This window comes from Acinonyx jubatus, chromosome A2 (assembly GCF_027475565.1).
Source record: "Acinonyx jubatus isolate Ajub_Pintada_27869175 chromosome A2, VMU_Ajub_asm_v1.0, whole genome shotgun sequence".
NCBI lineage: Eukaryota > Metazoa > Chordata > Mammalia > Carnivora > Felidae > Acinonyx > Acinonyx jubatus.
In genome coordinates, this window is record NC_069383.1 from 58715998 (window position 1) to 58730092 (window position 14095).

At 40.6% G+C, this 14095-nt stretch overlaps 1 protein-coding gene across 2 annotated transcripts; it reads left to right on the forward strand.

Moving 5' to 3' along the window:
* Nucleotides 1–752: 752 nt before the first annotated feature.
* Nucleotides 753–10999, forward strand: AGR2 (anterior gradient 2, protein disulphide isomerase family member). 2 transcript variants are annotated; one of them, XM_015082371.3, is made up of 8 exons: nucleotides 753–834; nucleotides 3633–3778; nucleotides 3992–4055; nucleotides 4174–4226; nucleotides 4701–4774; nucleotides 6989–7052; nucleotides 9435–9518; nucleotides 10706–10999. In XM_015082371.3, exons 2-8 carry the CDS (start codon nucleotides 3640–3642, stop codon nucleotides 10753–10755), a joined length of 528 nt encoding a protein of 175 aa, XP_014937857.1. In that variant the 5' UTR covers nucleotides 753–834; nucleotides 3633–3639; the 3' UTR covers nucleotides 10756–10999. The 2 variants fall into 2 exon arrangements, with proteins under 2 accessions (XP_014937857.1, XP_026927805.1); XM_027072004.2 differs by lacking the exon at nucleotides 753–834 and adding an exon at nucleotides 1211–1499.
* Nucleotides 11000–14095: the final 3096 nt, after the last annotated feature.

Here is a 14095-nt window from a genome sequence, read left to right on the forward strand (position 1 = left end):
TAATTACATAATCTTGAGTGAAAAAAGAAGTCGCAGACATGAGGCTCCAGGTCTGAAAACTGAGGTAAATGGCTTCTGCATGCCTAGCAGAGAAGTTGGCCATTAAATGAGAGTATATGTGGATCACTTTTGAACTTTTTTGGAGGGAAGTTGTTGAATATTTTCAACGACAATGTAATTAATAAAAACCCATAGTGTTAGGTATCTTCTTTCAATGACTTCCTCAGCTTTGAAATACTTCGTGCATGCATGCTTGATTTGCAATTTTTTCATAGCCATGGTGAATGTACATCTTGTTCGTCAGGAAGAGGAAGTGTATGGCAGAAAATAATGTGTCCCACAATGGAGAGTAGCAGGTGCAATGACTGCCGAAGTTTGAATTGTGAATCACCCCTGGGTGTTCTCAACTCAAAAAAGGCAATCTGCCCAAGGGGGAGAAAAAAATTCTACACACCACACACTCCATCCAATCATGTAAAGACAAATCAGCCTCCAGGCAAATCAAATGTCTTCATTTAAAGCTTACCTGGATTTGGCACGCTGCCCACTTTCCAAATCTCTTTAACAATAGACTTTCACAAACAGTTAAAAACAGGCACACTGAAAAGCATACGCTTTGCGATGCTATTTTTAAAAACAAGGGACTCTTGAGCTAATTGCTGGGGAAAAGGAAAGTTCCTTTCTGAGTTTGCAACCTGTCCTTACGGGATTAGTGGGTGGGATTGAGCTGTGCTCGGGAGCATAAATAGAGGCTCAGCTGAGCTGGCTCACTAGGAGGTTTGGACCGCAGTGAGGCCAGCTGGCTCACACAGACAAGTGGGTGGGGAAATCCAGGTAAGGCTCCTGACAATAATGTTGGCAGGGCACTGGCTAGAGTGAGTTTGGGGCTCTGATTACCGTGTAAAGTTACAGGAATCAATAGAGAAAGAAGTGCAAGGTAGTTCCCAGGGCAATGAAATGAGATGTGGGGAAGGAATTTCCATCAGAGTCTTACCAGGGCCTTTCCTTGGCCAGAGCTGGTGGAGGGCTGCATTTCTGAGCTATTTCAAGGTAATGCTTTCTCCTTTTAGAAACAAGGGGTTTAAGAGTGGGTGAGCTCTAAGAGCTTTCAAGCCTGGGACAGGGCCTACGGTCTTCTGTCACTATGCACTGCTCATCATCTAATGCTCTGTTTCTTTCCCACTGGCTAAAGCACAGTTCCCTAGGACTACGAAATCTCAGCTCAGACTGCCTGCTAAGAACTACACGTGGGAATATTACTGCAGATCAGAAAAATGGTTCTTTTTCTCTGTTGTAAAGATATTCTTGTTGCACCTTCAATCTTGAAATTCATGGGATGGGCTACAAGAAAAGAGATGGGCTGGCTTTCCTGAAGCATTTACGAACAGGGACACTGAAACTTCCTGCAAGTTCATTCCTTGCTAAAGATAAGAGGACGGACATACAGCCACCGTTTCATAGAGTGTGTGTTTGTATCCAAATTCTCATCATTTTCTATGGTTAGCATTGTGATTTTTTTTTGTTTTGTTTTCTTTTGTTTTAGAGAGAGAGGGGGAGGGAGCATGAACAGTGGCAGAGGAAGAGAGAATGTTAAGCAGGTTCCATGCCCCGCAAACAGCCCAATAAGGGGCTTGATATCACGGCCCTAAGATCATGACCTGAGCTGAAATCAAGAGTCAGGGGCTTAACTGACTGAGCCACCCAGGCGCCCTGGCATTCTGTTTTGAGGTGGTTTATGCAGGAAACTTGCAGGCAGAGTCCACTTCGTATGAAACTTCAGTAGAATGAATGTCAGTAGTGAGCCCACAGCGGTGTATTTATAAAGCAGGAGTGACATTAGGCTTCAATGGGTCACCCTGCCATAAAATGCATGTATTATGTCAGCAGTTCCAGCCGGTAAGCTGTGCAGCTATTACAAGGGGTCCTGACAGTCAGGCAACAAGAACAGCCGGTGAGCAAAATAGATAAAACGTCTCACTACCAGTTCGTGATTATTTTTTCTAACATAAAGAGGTGCTGTTGCTATAAGTAAAATACAAAATCAAATGTTTGTTGATAAAGTAATTATTTGCCACAAAGTAATTATTTGTTATGAACCAACTAACATCTAAAAAGTACAATTATTCTCATGTCAAAGTTCTGTTTTGTTTTATTTTTTTCTTGGTGTTAAAAAGATGTCTTTGTACTAAGAAGGCTGGGAATTGTTGGCTATCTGTGTAGAAAATGAAGGAAGCGTATCCTTGCTTTTTGTTTGTCTTTTTTGAGTTAGACATTTGTGGCTACCTGTGATGGTTTGGATAGCAACTGGTCAGTTTAATCCAAGCCATCATCTGGATTTGGTAACTTAGCAATGCTTTTTTTTTCGAAAACAGCTAATGCTCAACAACAATTTCCACTCAAGCTATCAGAACATGAGAAAGGCCCCCCCCACCCCCAGCTTAAAAATACTAACCATTGATAACCCATCCTGTTTCCTCTGCAGAATTTATTCAGACCTACACCAATATTAGTGAGATATGTTTAAGCAATTTCAGTCTTTGTCCTTCCTGGAACCCCATCCCCGATTCTGCATGTGATCAATAACCACAGCAACTTGCTAATGCAACTCTCTTTACTAGCTAGCTCTCTCCCTCCCTCACTCATAGATCTCATCTTACCGTTCACTTTCCTACTTATAGGCATCTGCTTTGTAGTAGTGAAGCTTTCCCAAAGAATTAACTGTGAAATACAGGAAGGGAAAAAAAATTAACAAAGAGATACCCATGGGTTGGTTCTCTGTATTATGAGTCCCATAGAATATTTTGTGCACTGAAAGACATGCCCACAGTCACCTACTGATACAGACCCATGGAGAGAGTCGAAGAACTGTCTCAGTAGACTGAACTTGCATCGACATATTTTAGTCAATTCAGAACTAAAAATGGAATTTGAGTAAATGTTACACTAGGGAGTTATGTGGGTACAAGTTTTCAGTGAAGCAACAAAGTTGGCAGGTTTTAATTTAAATAAGGATTCGTTTTACTTAGATCTTACTCTTTAACGGCAATGCCCCCATTTTACCAGAAGGCTGGAGATGTGTGTATGTTTAGGGCCCTTGTTTCAGGATGGGAAAATGGGAGCCAGCCCTGCAAGATGGAAAGATCCATAAGACCTCCTAAGCTTTCAACTCTCTGAATTTCAGACTCTTCATCTATAACATCAGGCATGGGTAGTGGGAATGGAGGAGTAGCCCCTAGGGTGCCGTCCAGTACTCAAAATTTCAAAATATAAAGCTTAAATGTAAACTCCTTTAGCTATAAGAGTATATACATCTATCTATTTTCTTAAAAAATATCTATATACCTATTTCTATACTGTAGGTTTCTATGGAGATCTACATCAGTATACACACACACACACAAACACACACACACACACACACACACACACACACACATATGGCTGTACGCCTGTTAGTAGAAAAGTCAATAGATATTCACACTATGTATTCTTAGGAAAATTATGTGGAAGGTAGTTTTTCATACCAGCTAAGCCTCAATTCCTTTGTATCCCATGGCCATGATGCAGTCTGAAGGTTTTAAAGCTGCTTGTTCCCTTTTGTTTTACTGATATTTTGCTTATTTCCACATCAGATTTGCCATGGAGAAGATCTCAGTGTCAGCATTCTTGCTCCTTGTCGCCCTCTCTTACACACTGGCCAAAGATATCACAGTCAAATCAGGAGCTAAGAAGGACACAAAGGACTCGGCACCCAAACTGCCCCAGACCCTCTCCAGAGGTAGGAGAGAGCTTCCGGTCGGCTTCCAATGCCACTTAATTGAGAAGCTGAGACTTGTGTGCCAAACATATTTTTGCATGTGTTTCTTCTAAATTCATCAAAGTTTATCAATGTTTCTGCTTTGTATATTTATCCCAGTCTTCACCATTGCTTTTCAACATTTTTAGTCTGAAATTATAATAGCTTTAAATATACTGGTTCATTTTGTTCTAGGTTGGGGTGACCAACTCATCTGGACTCAGACATACGAAGAAGCTTTATACAAATCCAAGACAAGGTAAAGAGAAGGGTTACAGAGATCTCCTAAAGCTCGCAAGTGCGCCACCTAGTGATACATAGCTGTACATGAAATCTTACTCATTAAAAATTACCCAATCGCTCTTTGTCTCTTACAGCAACAAACCCTTAATGATTATTCATCACTTGGATGAATGTCCACACAGTCAAGGTAATTTGTTCTTCTAAATATAATTTCCTTTATAGGCTTTTAGCTTTAGGGCCAAGGTTCAGGTCATTCATCTTTATATCCTTAGCACCTAGCATAGTTGAATAAAACATAACATCTTATGTAGTAAGAACCTATTTTAAAGTAACTCCAGGGGCGCCTGAGTGGTTCAGTCAGTTAAGCATCTAACTCTTGATTTCAGCTCAGGTCATGATCTCACACTTTGTGAGTTTGAGCCCTCCATCAGGCTCAGCGCTGACAGCACGAAGCCCGGTTGGGATTCTCTCTCTCTGCACCTCCCCTTCTGTGTGTGTGTGTGTGTGTGTGTGTGTGTGTGTGTGTGTGTGTGTCTCAAATAAATACACGTTTTAAATTAAAAAAAATAATAAAAGTACAGTTCAACTTAAAATACAATAGAAAGCAATGCTTTCAGCCACTGATGAGATGGATACTTAGTGATTCTTCTTTGTATTCTAGCTTTAAAGAAAGTGTTTGCTGAAAATAAAGAAATCCAGAAATTGGCAGAGCAGTTCGTCCTCCTCAATCTAGTTGTAAGTTCACTTTTTTCATTGCTGACATTCCTCCATGACTCATTATTGGAAATCGACAATCCATCTTTTCCTATGCATTCTAGCCACACGGCACGGACTGGGGTCTGTTCCAAATGTCTCCTCTCACAGATTAGAGAGAGAGAGAGAGAGAGAGAGAGAGAGAGAAACATAGTTCATTAATAATCTATCTCGCATGCATATGCTTTTATTTAGTGATTAATAATTTTAGCTTGTCTGAAAAATGTGCTCTTGTGGTCAGGATTTTCTCTGTGGCTATAATAATTGGAAGGTTTTTGTCTTCGCAAGTCTCTTCCTGTGCCCCTTTGCCTGCAGTCCTTCTTAGTCCTTGTCTCCTCTCTCCCTGGGAGAGACAGTTTCCTGGTGGTCTAAATGAAATCACTGCACATGCAAAATAGCTTCCCCTCATTCCCACTTTCCTTCACCATCAACACCCCTCCTGTTGGTCAGGCTTTCTGTCTGCAAGTTCTTTCTACTGCAAGTTCTCTCTCTCTCTCTCCCCCTTCTTTCCAAGTTGACATAGGTTGGCTTCTTCAAAGAGCATTCTTGGGGCGCCTGGGTGGCTCAGTTGGTTAAGCATCTGACTTCAGCTCAGGCCATGATCTCATGGTCCACGGGTTCGAGCCCCATGTCAGGTTCTGTGCTGACAACTCAGAGCCTGGAGCCTGCTTTAGATTCTGTGTCTCTGTCTTTCTCTGCCCCTCCCCTGCTCGTTCTCTCTCTCTCTCTCTCTCTCTCTCCCCCCCATCTCAAAAATAAATAAACATTAAAAAAAAAAAAGAACATTCTCATCTTCCTCAGCACTCTTCCACGGGCTCACTTTCCTCTTTCTAACTTTCAGTATTAGTGACTTGGTGAATCTCTACTTGACATACTTGTCTTTTTCATATTTTATATTCTCTATGGACAACTTCATCTACAGCTGTCTTTAACCAATGCCCACACACTGGTAATCCCCACATCTCATCCAAACACGCGACAATTTCCAACTTGTGTGTGCAATCGTGGTCCAGATATTGCATTAGTTAAGTTTCAATTCAACAGGTCCAATGCTGAATTTATCAGCTTGGTTCAAGATTTTCAAGGAGCTCTTCTTTCATTATTCCCTGTTTCACTGTAAGTGTTACTCTAGATGGCAATCTCCTACTCACCTTCAGCAGTCAAGAAACCCTGTGGTCTAACTGCTACATATTCTTGCTATTGGTCATTTCCCTGTAGAGTGAGGACTACTATTTAGTGTCACAATTTTTCTCCGCCTAGTTGACTATAGCATTGCTAAATGGCTCTGTGCCTACAAAATAAGTCCCAGCTAGTCCCACATGGCCATCAGGGTAACGATTCCGAAAACCAAACTGGGGTTATGGCACTTCTTCTAAATCTCTCCAGATGTTCTTGTCTACTCATGAACAAATGCAAACACTGGCATAGTGTGAAAGACTGCTCAAGAGCCAGCCCCAGAAGCAGCTCTCTAGCATCTTCTCTCGCCAATACCTCATGCATCCCCTATATTTCAATCCTCCCAAAACACATAGTCAGACCAGAAAGTGCTGTGCCTTTCTTCTACCTTTGTGCAGTCATTCCCCACTGTCTGCAGTGACCTCATTTTCCACGTAACCGACTCCTGTTCATTTTTTAAGCCTCCTCCCTACTCACTTCAGAAAGTCTTAGTAAAACTTGCCCATGGGGCTAAATGTCCTGTTCTGGTCACCCACTTCACCTGAACAGCCTCCATCGTAACACTTCACCAACTGGATCCTCGATATTCATTTTCCTACCTGTATCTCTCAATTGACAGTGCATTCCTTAAAGGTAAGTGCTATAAGACAAGCCTGTTTGTTTCTGTAATTTCTCTAAATGTGACTTCTGTTTCTTTCATTATTCTATTTCCTATTTCACCCAACATGTCTTCCCAAACATTAAAACTCCCTCCATATTCTCACTTCTTGAATGTTTTTCCTCTTGATCCTATCATTCAGTCCTCTACATCAGGTTTTGAATTATAGTCTGTTCTATCTTATTTATTATTTCATGTGTATAACCTGCCTCCCCATGTGTATTATAAACTCTCTGTGGAAGAGATGTGCCTTAGAGTATCTCAAGATGCCTAGCCCTGTAACGGGCACATTTCTGGATTAACAAGTATGAAAACAACTAAAGAACAGACCAACTAAAAGCTGTCTTTTCTTTTAATCTTAGTATGAAACAACTGATAAACACCTTTCTCCTGATGGCCAGTATGTCCCCAGAATCATGTTTGTTGGTAAGTAAAAGTGACAGTGAGATTAAGCACACCTGTCATTTCCCACGTGCTGCAGTATCTCTTGTTGACTCCCCCTCCCCATCTGCTATTCAGTCATGGCCATTGCCATTGTCATGCCCTAACAAGGGGTATGACATTCCTTTACACTTTTCAACCTATTTTCATTAGAAAATTCAAGCTTCTACCTATTTCCTCGTCTGTTTCTCATCTGCTAACATTAACTTATCATGTCCTGTCACAAATACATCTGAAAAGGAAGCATTCCCATTAATTCTTTAAATGCATTGCCCATTTTCCTGAATACATCAGGCCTGTAAATACTTATTTTTCATCTGGCAAACTTCCAATTCGTATGTTGGATTTTTCATTCTGACATTTTTGATAATTATTTGGAGGAAAGTGAGGAAGATGCACTGGAATAAAAGAAATCAGAGGAGTCATGCTCCTTCCAGCCACCGGTACTTTTCAGGTGCTGTTCTGTCTGCTGGAAAGGTCTTCCTGCTTCCCCCATGCACTTCCCCCATCACCGAGTTAACTCCCCAGTCATCCCTGTCGTTCGCTGACCTGGCACAATCCCCACTATGTGCTCTTGTGACATCATGTTCCTCTCAAGAGACACACTTACCTCAGTGATAAGTTTGCATTTAGTGGGTGATTGTTTAGTATATATTTTCCCCCACAGGACCACAGCTCTTGGGGGCAGGTACTGTGTCTGTTTCTTCTCACCCTCCTATTTGCAGAATGACCCTCTGGTAGGCTGGCAATAAATATTTGTTAAACGACTGAACAAATGAGTTGGGAGTGGCTTTGAACCAAGTCAGAGTGATTTAAGGACACTGTATAAATAAATCCACCCCATGGCAGAGCCCACGCTCACTGAGCTCTAACTCACTATTGGACCATCTAACTCACTAAAGACACATTAACAGGGAAGAGGAACAAGTGAGAGATATAAAGGAAAAAAGCTGAACTGGAGCTAATAGTACAGATTCCATTTTGTTAGGATTTAGAAAACTGAGAGCCCTTAAACCGGGACTTTATAGGTCACCCAGTTACATTCTGTGCAGGAGTTCTTTTCATAGTATCCCTGTGTAAGGGCATTTTAACCCACATTCAATGCCTTCCAAAAAACCCACCTCAGGCAGCTTGCTTGCTCTTCCAGCTCAGGAGTTTCCACACTGCCTGCATATTAGAATCACCTAGAAGATTTTAAAACTCAAGCTATCAAGCTGCCCAGCCACATCTCAAACCCATTAAATCAGAATCTTGCGCAGGGGAAGGCATGGGGGGGTAGGGGGAGGCTGGAGGTATTTCTTAAAGCTCTCTTAGTGGTTCCAGGGTGCAGGCCATGGCTTGTGAGCCAATGGTTGTTAAAAAGCTTTTCTTATGTTAATTTATTACAAAGAGTAGACCGTGTGTTTGTATCCTGTGCACGTAGCAGAAGTATAATAGGTTTTAAGTCTTTGTTGAACAAATAGATGTCTGCTTTCTGTAATTAATGTCAGTTGGTACCATTCCAACATTCTGAAATGAAAGATTGCCCACTTAAGTACCAGCAACAGACTCTGCATACAAGCGTCTGGTTCTCACAGGACCTCTTCATCTTATTTTCAGGACATGTACCTTAAGCTCCTTCAATCTTCTCTTGCAAGACAAGGTGCCTAGACGTGTGTAGACCCTAGTATCACCCTTTTTGATACACCTTATTGTTAAAATACCTTTTTTTCTCATTAAGTGAAACGTTAACTTGAAAGCTTCAAGTTAAATACAAAACATGGAAAAATGGACTTAAACCTATAGGGACATATGTATGCATGAGGGAAGACTCTTAAGTCTTTATTTTTCAAATGCATCCAGATAACAATAAAGTAAAAAAAACAGGGGAACTACATGCTTATTTGAACTTTGCTTCTCTTACAGGTTGGCATTCTTTACTTGATTAAAAACAACCTTGGGTTCTGAAAACTAGCATTGGATGTGGGTTTCTAATTATCTAGGTTGCTCTTGGTAACACACTGCAATTACCACATAAGCGTTTCAAAAGTTTAAAATAATTCTTTAGTAGGGAATGCCAATGTTTCCACCAAAGCACCAAACACCACCCTGAAAGTATGTATTACTCTGTTTTCGAGTTGCTATAGATAGGACAGCAGGGTTCATAACCTTTCCCACAAATAGCATTCCACAGCTGTCAAATACTCCGGGCCCTGGTTGGGGGACTGCAGCCACTGGCAGGGATGCAGAGTGGATGGCATGGAACTCCGTGAGACAGATCACACGCTGTGTTCCTTGCGTGGGCCACAGACAAACACATAGGCTTCCTCACACAGCAGAGCTTACTTGAAAACAGAGACTTCATTCCTGTTTGGTTTTTCTTTGTAGACCCATCCCTGACAGTTAGAGCTGACATCACTGGAAGATACTCGAATCGTCTCTACGCTTACGAACCTTCAGATGTAGCGCTCTGTAAGTGTTACCTCCTGTGAACATACCTATTACTGTTGCTCTAGGAGTAGAGCTCTAGTGAGGAGAATCAGTTTGACCCTAACTAGCCTTGTGCAAATCATACTCACCTAGATCTCATTTATTTTAAATCTCAATGAAAGACTATTTAGATTAGGTGTCCTTTTCTCTTGGAGGATTCTGTGACCACATTACCTGCTTTTCAACTTTCCCTTAGGCAGTCTATCCCATAACTCCTACCAAAGAATAAATGCAGTAGTAATTGTTTTATTACAATAGTAATAGTGGTAATCTGCATGCCTTATGTAGTTTTTCCAAAAGATGAAAATGAAATAACGTAGTCCAGTTTGTTGACATTGAGTTTAAGTTTAATTTTAAAGATCAGAAGGAAAGACGGCTCCCAGTAGTTGGAAAGATTCTCACTTTGCCTGGATTTGCCATAAAATGGAAAGACAAGACAGTGCAGATAAAGCACCTCAGTGGGAGACTGTACCTAGTTGTCACATCTAATTAGTCCTTCTGGGAAGAAAGTTGGACTTTACCCCAAGAACCAATTCTGCTCAATGACTAGTGGCCGCGTAGAACTATATCGCCCAATATGTGAGCCATGAGCTACACATAGCACTTCAACAGTCAATTAATTAAAATTCAAAATTCAATTCCTCTGGCACACTAACCACAGTTTAAGTACTCAGTGCACCGGCACTGGATATTTTTCATCATCACAGTAATGTCTATTGAGCGGCATTGACCCAAAATATTACGCTGAGAAAGACAGTGAAGCTGCATCTGGGCAGCAGCAAAGATTATCATGGTCCATTGGCAATGCCTCTGGTGGGTGCCGGGAGGACCAGGGAAGCACATTCCAAGCCCTGGACATTCTCGAGATAAGAGCATATATCTTAATAAGACTTTGGACTCCTTAAAGGCAGGTATCCTGCATAGGTAATATCACAGTGCTTTGTAGAAAAGGCATGTAATAAATATTGGAAGAGAACTGGAATGAAAATAAAAGCCATTCACATACTTTTGGGGAAAAAATTTCATAATAAAATTACCAACTCTTCACCCTATCATGAAATAGAACCCCATTTAGACAATGAATAAAGTACCCAAGTTTAGGGGTTTACTAGATCTATCAACACAATTGCTGGTGGCATCTTGACTGTGGCAACCTTTTCCCCCATTAGTGCTTGACAACATGAAGAAAGCTCTCAAATTGCTGAAGACTGAATTGTAGAGAAAAAGCAACATGTGCAAGCTTTTCCTTCTGTGTCAGGCCTTGAGACTTAAGAAGATCCTAGAAGACTTTGGAGAATGCAGGAACACAGATGGACACACTGATTAATTAGATCAGGGTTATTGTTACAACAGTTACTTTTTTTAAATTTGAAGTATATATGTATGAAAACAATCTTGCATACTACCATAGTCAGCCATGATTTTTTTTAAAAAATAAATCCTTTTGGGGGTGTTCAATGTTATTTCTTCCCCCAACTTAGTCCTTCAGAGAAAAGCTATTTAATTCATTCACCAAATAGGACTTCTGGACACACAAAATGTTCAAAGAGGAGACAAGACAAACTTCACTGGAGCAATGAAGACCAAAGACAGTCAAAGTTATCACCTCACCTCATTATGTAGTTTGTCACTGGGTGCCTAAAAATAGTCATGAGCTTAGTCAACAGAAGCACCAAAACAGAATATGTGTTAGTGTAAAAGAATATGTACAAAGGCATCCCAAGAAGATTGGGCACCTAACTGAAGACAACCCCTCCCCACCCTGGTGGGGAACTCCTTATACACACTTTAAGAATTCAATTTTAGTTAGATATTGCACAATTTAACCCTCTCAGAGAAAGCCTCTAGCAGACAGCTTTCTCCATCAGAGCACTAATTCAGTGAAAAGGTCATTCAAAGAACATCTGCACCCTTGAACATACCCTCAAGAAATGCTAAGAACTAGCCTTATGATACATTTGATCTCTCAAAATCATTCAAGAAAAACAGAGTTCTGTGAAGATGCCAATGGCAACATTATTTAAACATACTTTTAAAAAAAGGCAACCTGGAAATATAATGGTTACATAGTTTATGAACTCACAGGGCACTATGTTGTCATCTATAAAAATAAACACTATGAAGAAACAAAAGGATAAGTGAAAACGAATTTAAGAATATGTGCTGTAATGGCAAAAGCAGGAAGTGTGTGCACACACAGGTTAGAAAGAGAAGATGCAAACACACAAACTTTTGCTTTAAGCATATGGAAACATCAGCAAAGCCTGTTCTAACAAACCCTTTCTTGCCATCTCCCGATCTTTCCTTTGTGTTCAAATAAATTTAAGCGAAAGCATATGTTGACAACCTAACTACACAGAATTGGAAGAATGCTGTAGGTCAAGGGAGTATTATTTCAAACAGCTGAATAAAAAGGTTGGTAGCACACTGTCAACATAAAATGGCGCAGCCACTATAAAATATATATATATACGGCTGTTCCTTACAAAATTAAACCCAAAATTACCATATAATCCAGTAAATCCACTTCTGAGTATGTCCCCCAAACACCTGAAAGCAGGGAAAAGCTATCTGTGTACTGATGTTCATAGCAGCATTTGTCACATAGTCAGGAGGAGGAAGCCACCCAAATGTCCATCGGTGGATGGATGGATAAACAAAATGCGATAAACACATACAATGGAATGCTATGCAGCCTTAAAAAGGAAAAAAAAAATTGTGACAAATACTACAACATGGATTAACCTTGAAAACACTATGCTAAGTGAATAAATAAGTCAGTCACAAAAGGACAAATACGTTGTTTCCACTTACATGAGGTGTCTGGATAGTCAGATTCACCAACACAGCAAGGAGCATGGTAGTCGCCAGGGGCTGAAGGCTAAGGGGAATGGGTGAGGCAGGTGTTATTGTTTACCAGGTGTGCACTGTGAACTTGGGAAGATGAAAAAGCTCATGGTGCATAGACACTTTTCCAAAGAAGACGTCCGGATGGCTAAGAGACACATGAAAAGATGCTCAGCATGGCTCATCTTCAAGGAAATACAAATCAAAACCATGATGAGATTCAACCTCACACCTGTCAAAATGGCTAAAATTAACAACAGAAGAAAAACAACAGGTGTTGGTGAGGATGCAGAGAAATGAGAACCCTCTTGCACCGTTGTTGAGAATGCAAACTAGTTTGCAGCCACTCTGGAGAACAATATGGAGGTTCCTCAAAAAACTAAAAGTAGAACTACCCTACCCAGCAATTGCACTATTAGGTATTTACCCAAAGGATACAAAAAAAAAAAAAAAAAAAACAGATTTGAAGGATTACATGCACCCCAATGTTTATGGCAGCATTATCAGCAACAGCCAAACTATAGAGAGAACCCAAATGTCCATCAACTGATAAATGTATACAGAAGATGAAGTATATATATACACAATGCAATATTACTCAGCCATCAAAAAAGAATGAAGTCTTGCCATTTGCAATGATGTGGATGGAGCTAGAATGTATTATGTTAAGCAAAATAAGTCAATCAGAGAAAGACAAATACCATATGATTTCACTCAGGTGTGGAATTTCAGAAAACAGATAAATGTATGGGAGGGGGAGAAAGAGAAAAGATGGAAACCACAAGAGACTGAGGGCTGATGGAGGGAGGGAGGTGGGGGATGGGTTAGATGGGTGATGAGTACTAAGGAGGGCACTTGTGATGAGCACTGGGTGTTGCATGTAAGGGACGAGTCACCAAATGCTACTCCTGAAACCAATATTGCACTGTATGTTAACTAACTAGACCAGATTAAAAAAGGCGGGGGGGAGGGGGGGGGGAGAAAAAGCTCATGGTGATGGTTGTAGAACAATGTGAATGTACTTACTGTCACTTAATTATACACTTACAAATGGTTAAAAATGATACATTTTATGCTATGTGTATTTTACCACACTAAAAATATATATATATTTTCTCAGTTTTATTGGCGGCCCCATGGCTTAGGTGGAAAAAGAGAAAGTAATTTAGGAAAAAATTTGGTAACATAAATCACCTGTGAGTCATTTACACGGATGTTCAACATGCCTGGTTAAACCATTTTCACCTGCTTAAGAGCTGCAGGCTTCAAATGATCATCTATGACTGCTTAGCTCTGTTTTGGTTTTTTGTGTGTTTCATGCAGTCAGTAATCCTAAGTAGCTTCTAAGGTCCTTATATTTAGCAATCACTGGTGAGCACAGGAGCTGGCGGAGAATTTAAAACATGCTCTGTGTCAAGAACAGAACTTTCTTCAGTCACTCACCAATGAGTCAGAGTTCAAAGTCCAAGTAAAATGAGCCTAACCTTTGAAAAAGCCACTCGTCAAGTTGTGACCTCCTAAACTGTAAAACGCAAGAACTTGAAAGTAAGCAAAGGTGGTTTCACCCTCCAAGTGGTATCACAGTCCATTGTTTGCCATATATTCTAACTCCAAGCAACGCCCTCCGGCCCTCATTTGAAAATGAATTCCAAAAGCTGATTTTCCTGAGGAGACGGATGAGAAGTAGCCTGGCACATGGTACAGGAGTCTGA

What these genes read in the sequence shown, in the direction of transcription:
- AGR2 (XM_015082371.3), top strand. Translation starts at nt 3,640, where the DNA reads ATGGAGAAGATCTCAGTGTCAGCATTCTTGCTCCTTGTCGCCCTCTCT. An exon ending in TTATACAAATCCAAGACAAG is followed by an intron (nt 4,056 to 4,173) that starts GTAAAGAGAAGG and finishes TGTCTCTTACAG; the next exon opens with CAACAAACCCTTAATGATTA. An exon ending in TCGTCCTCCTCAATCTAGTT is followed by an intron (nt 4,775 to 6,988) that starts GTAAGTTCACTT and finishes TTTTAATCTTAG; the next exon opens with TATGAAACAACTGATAAACA.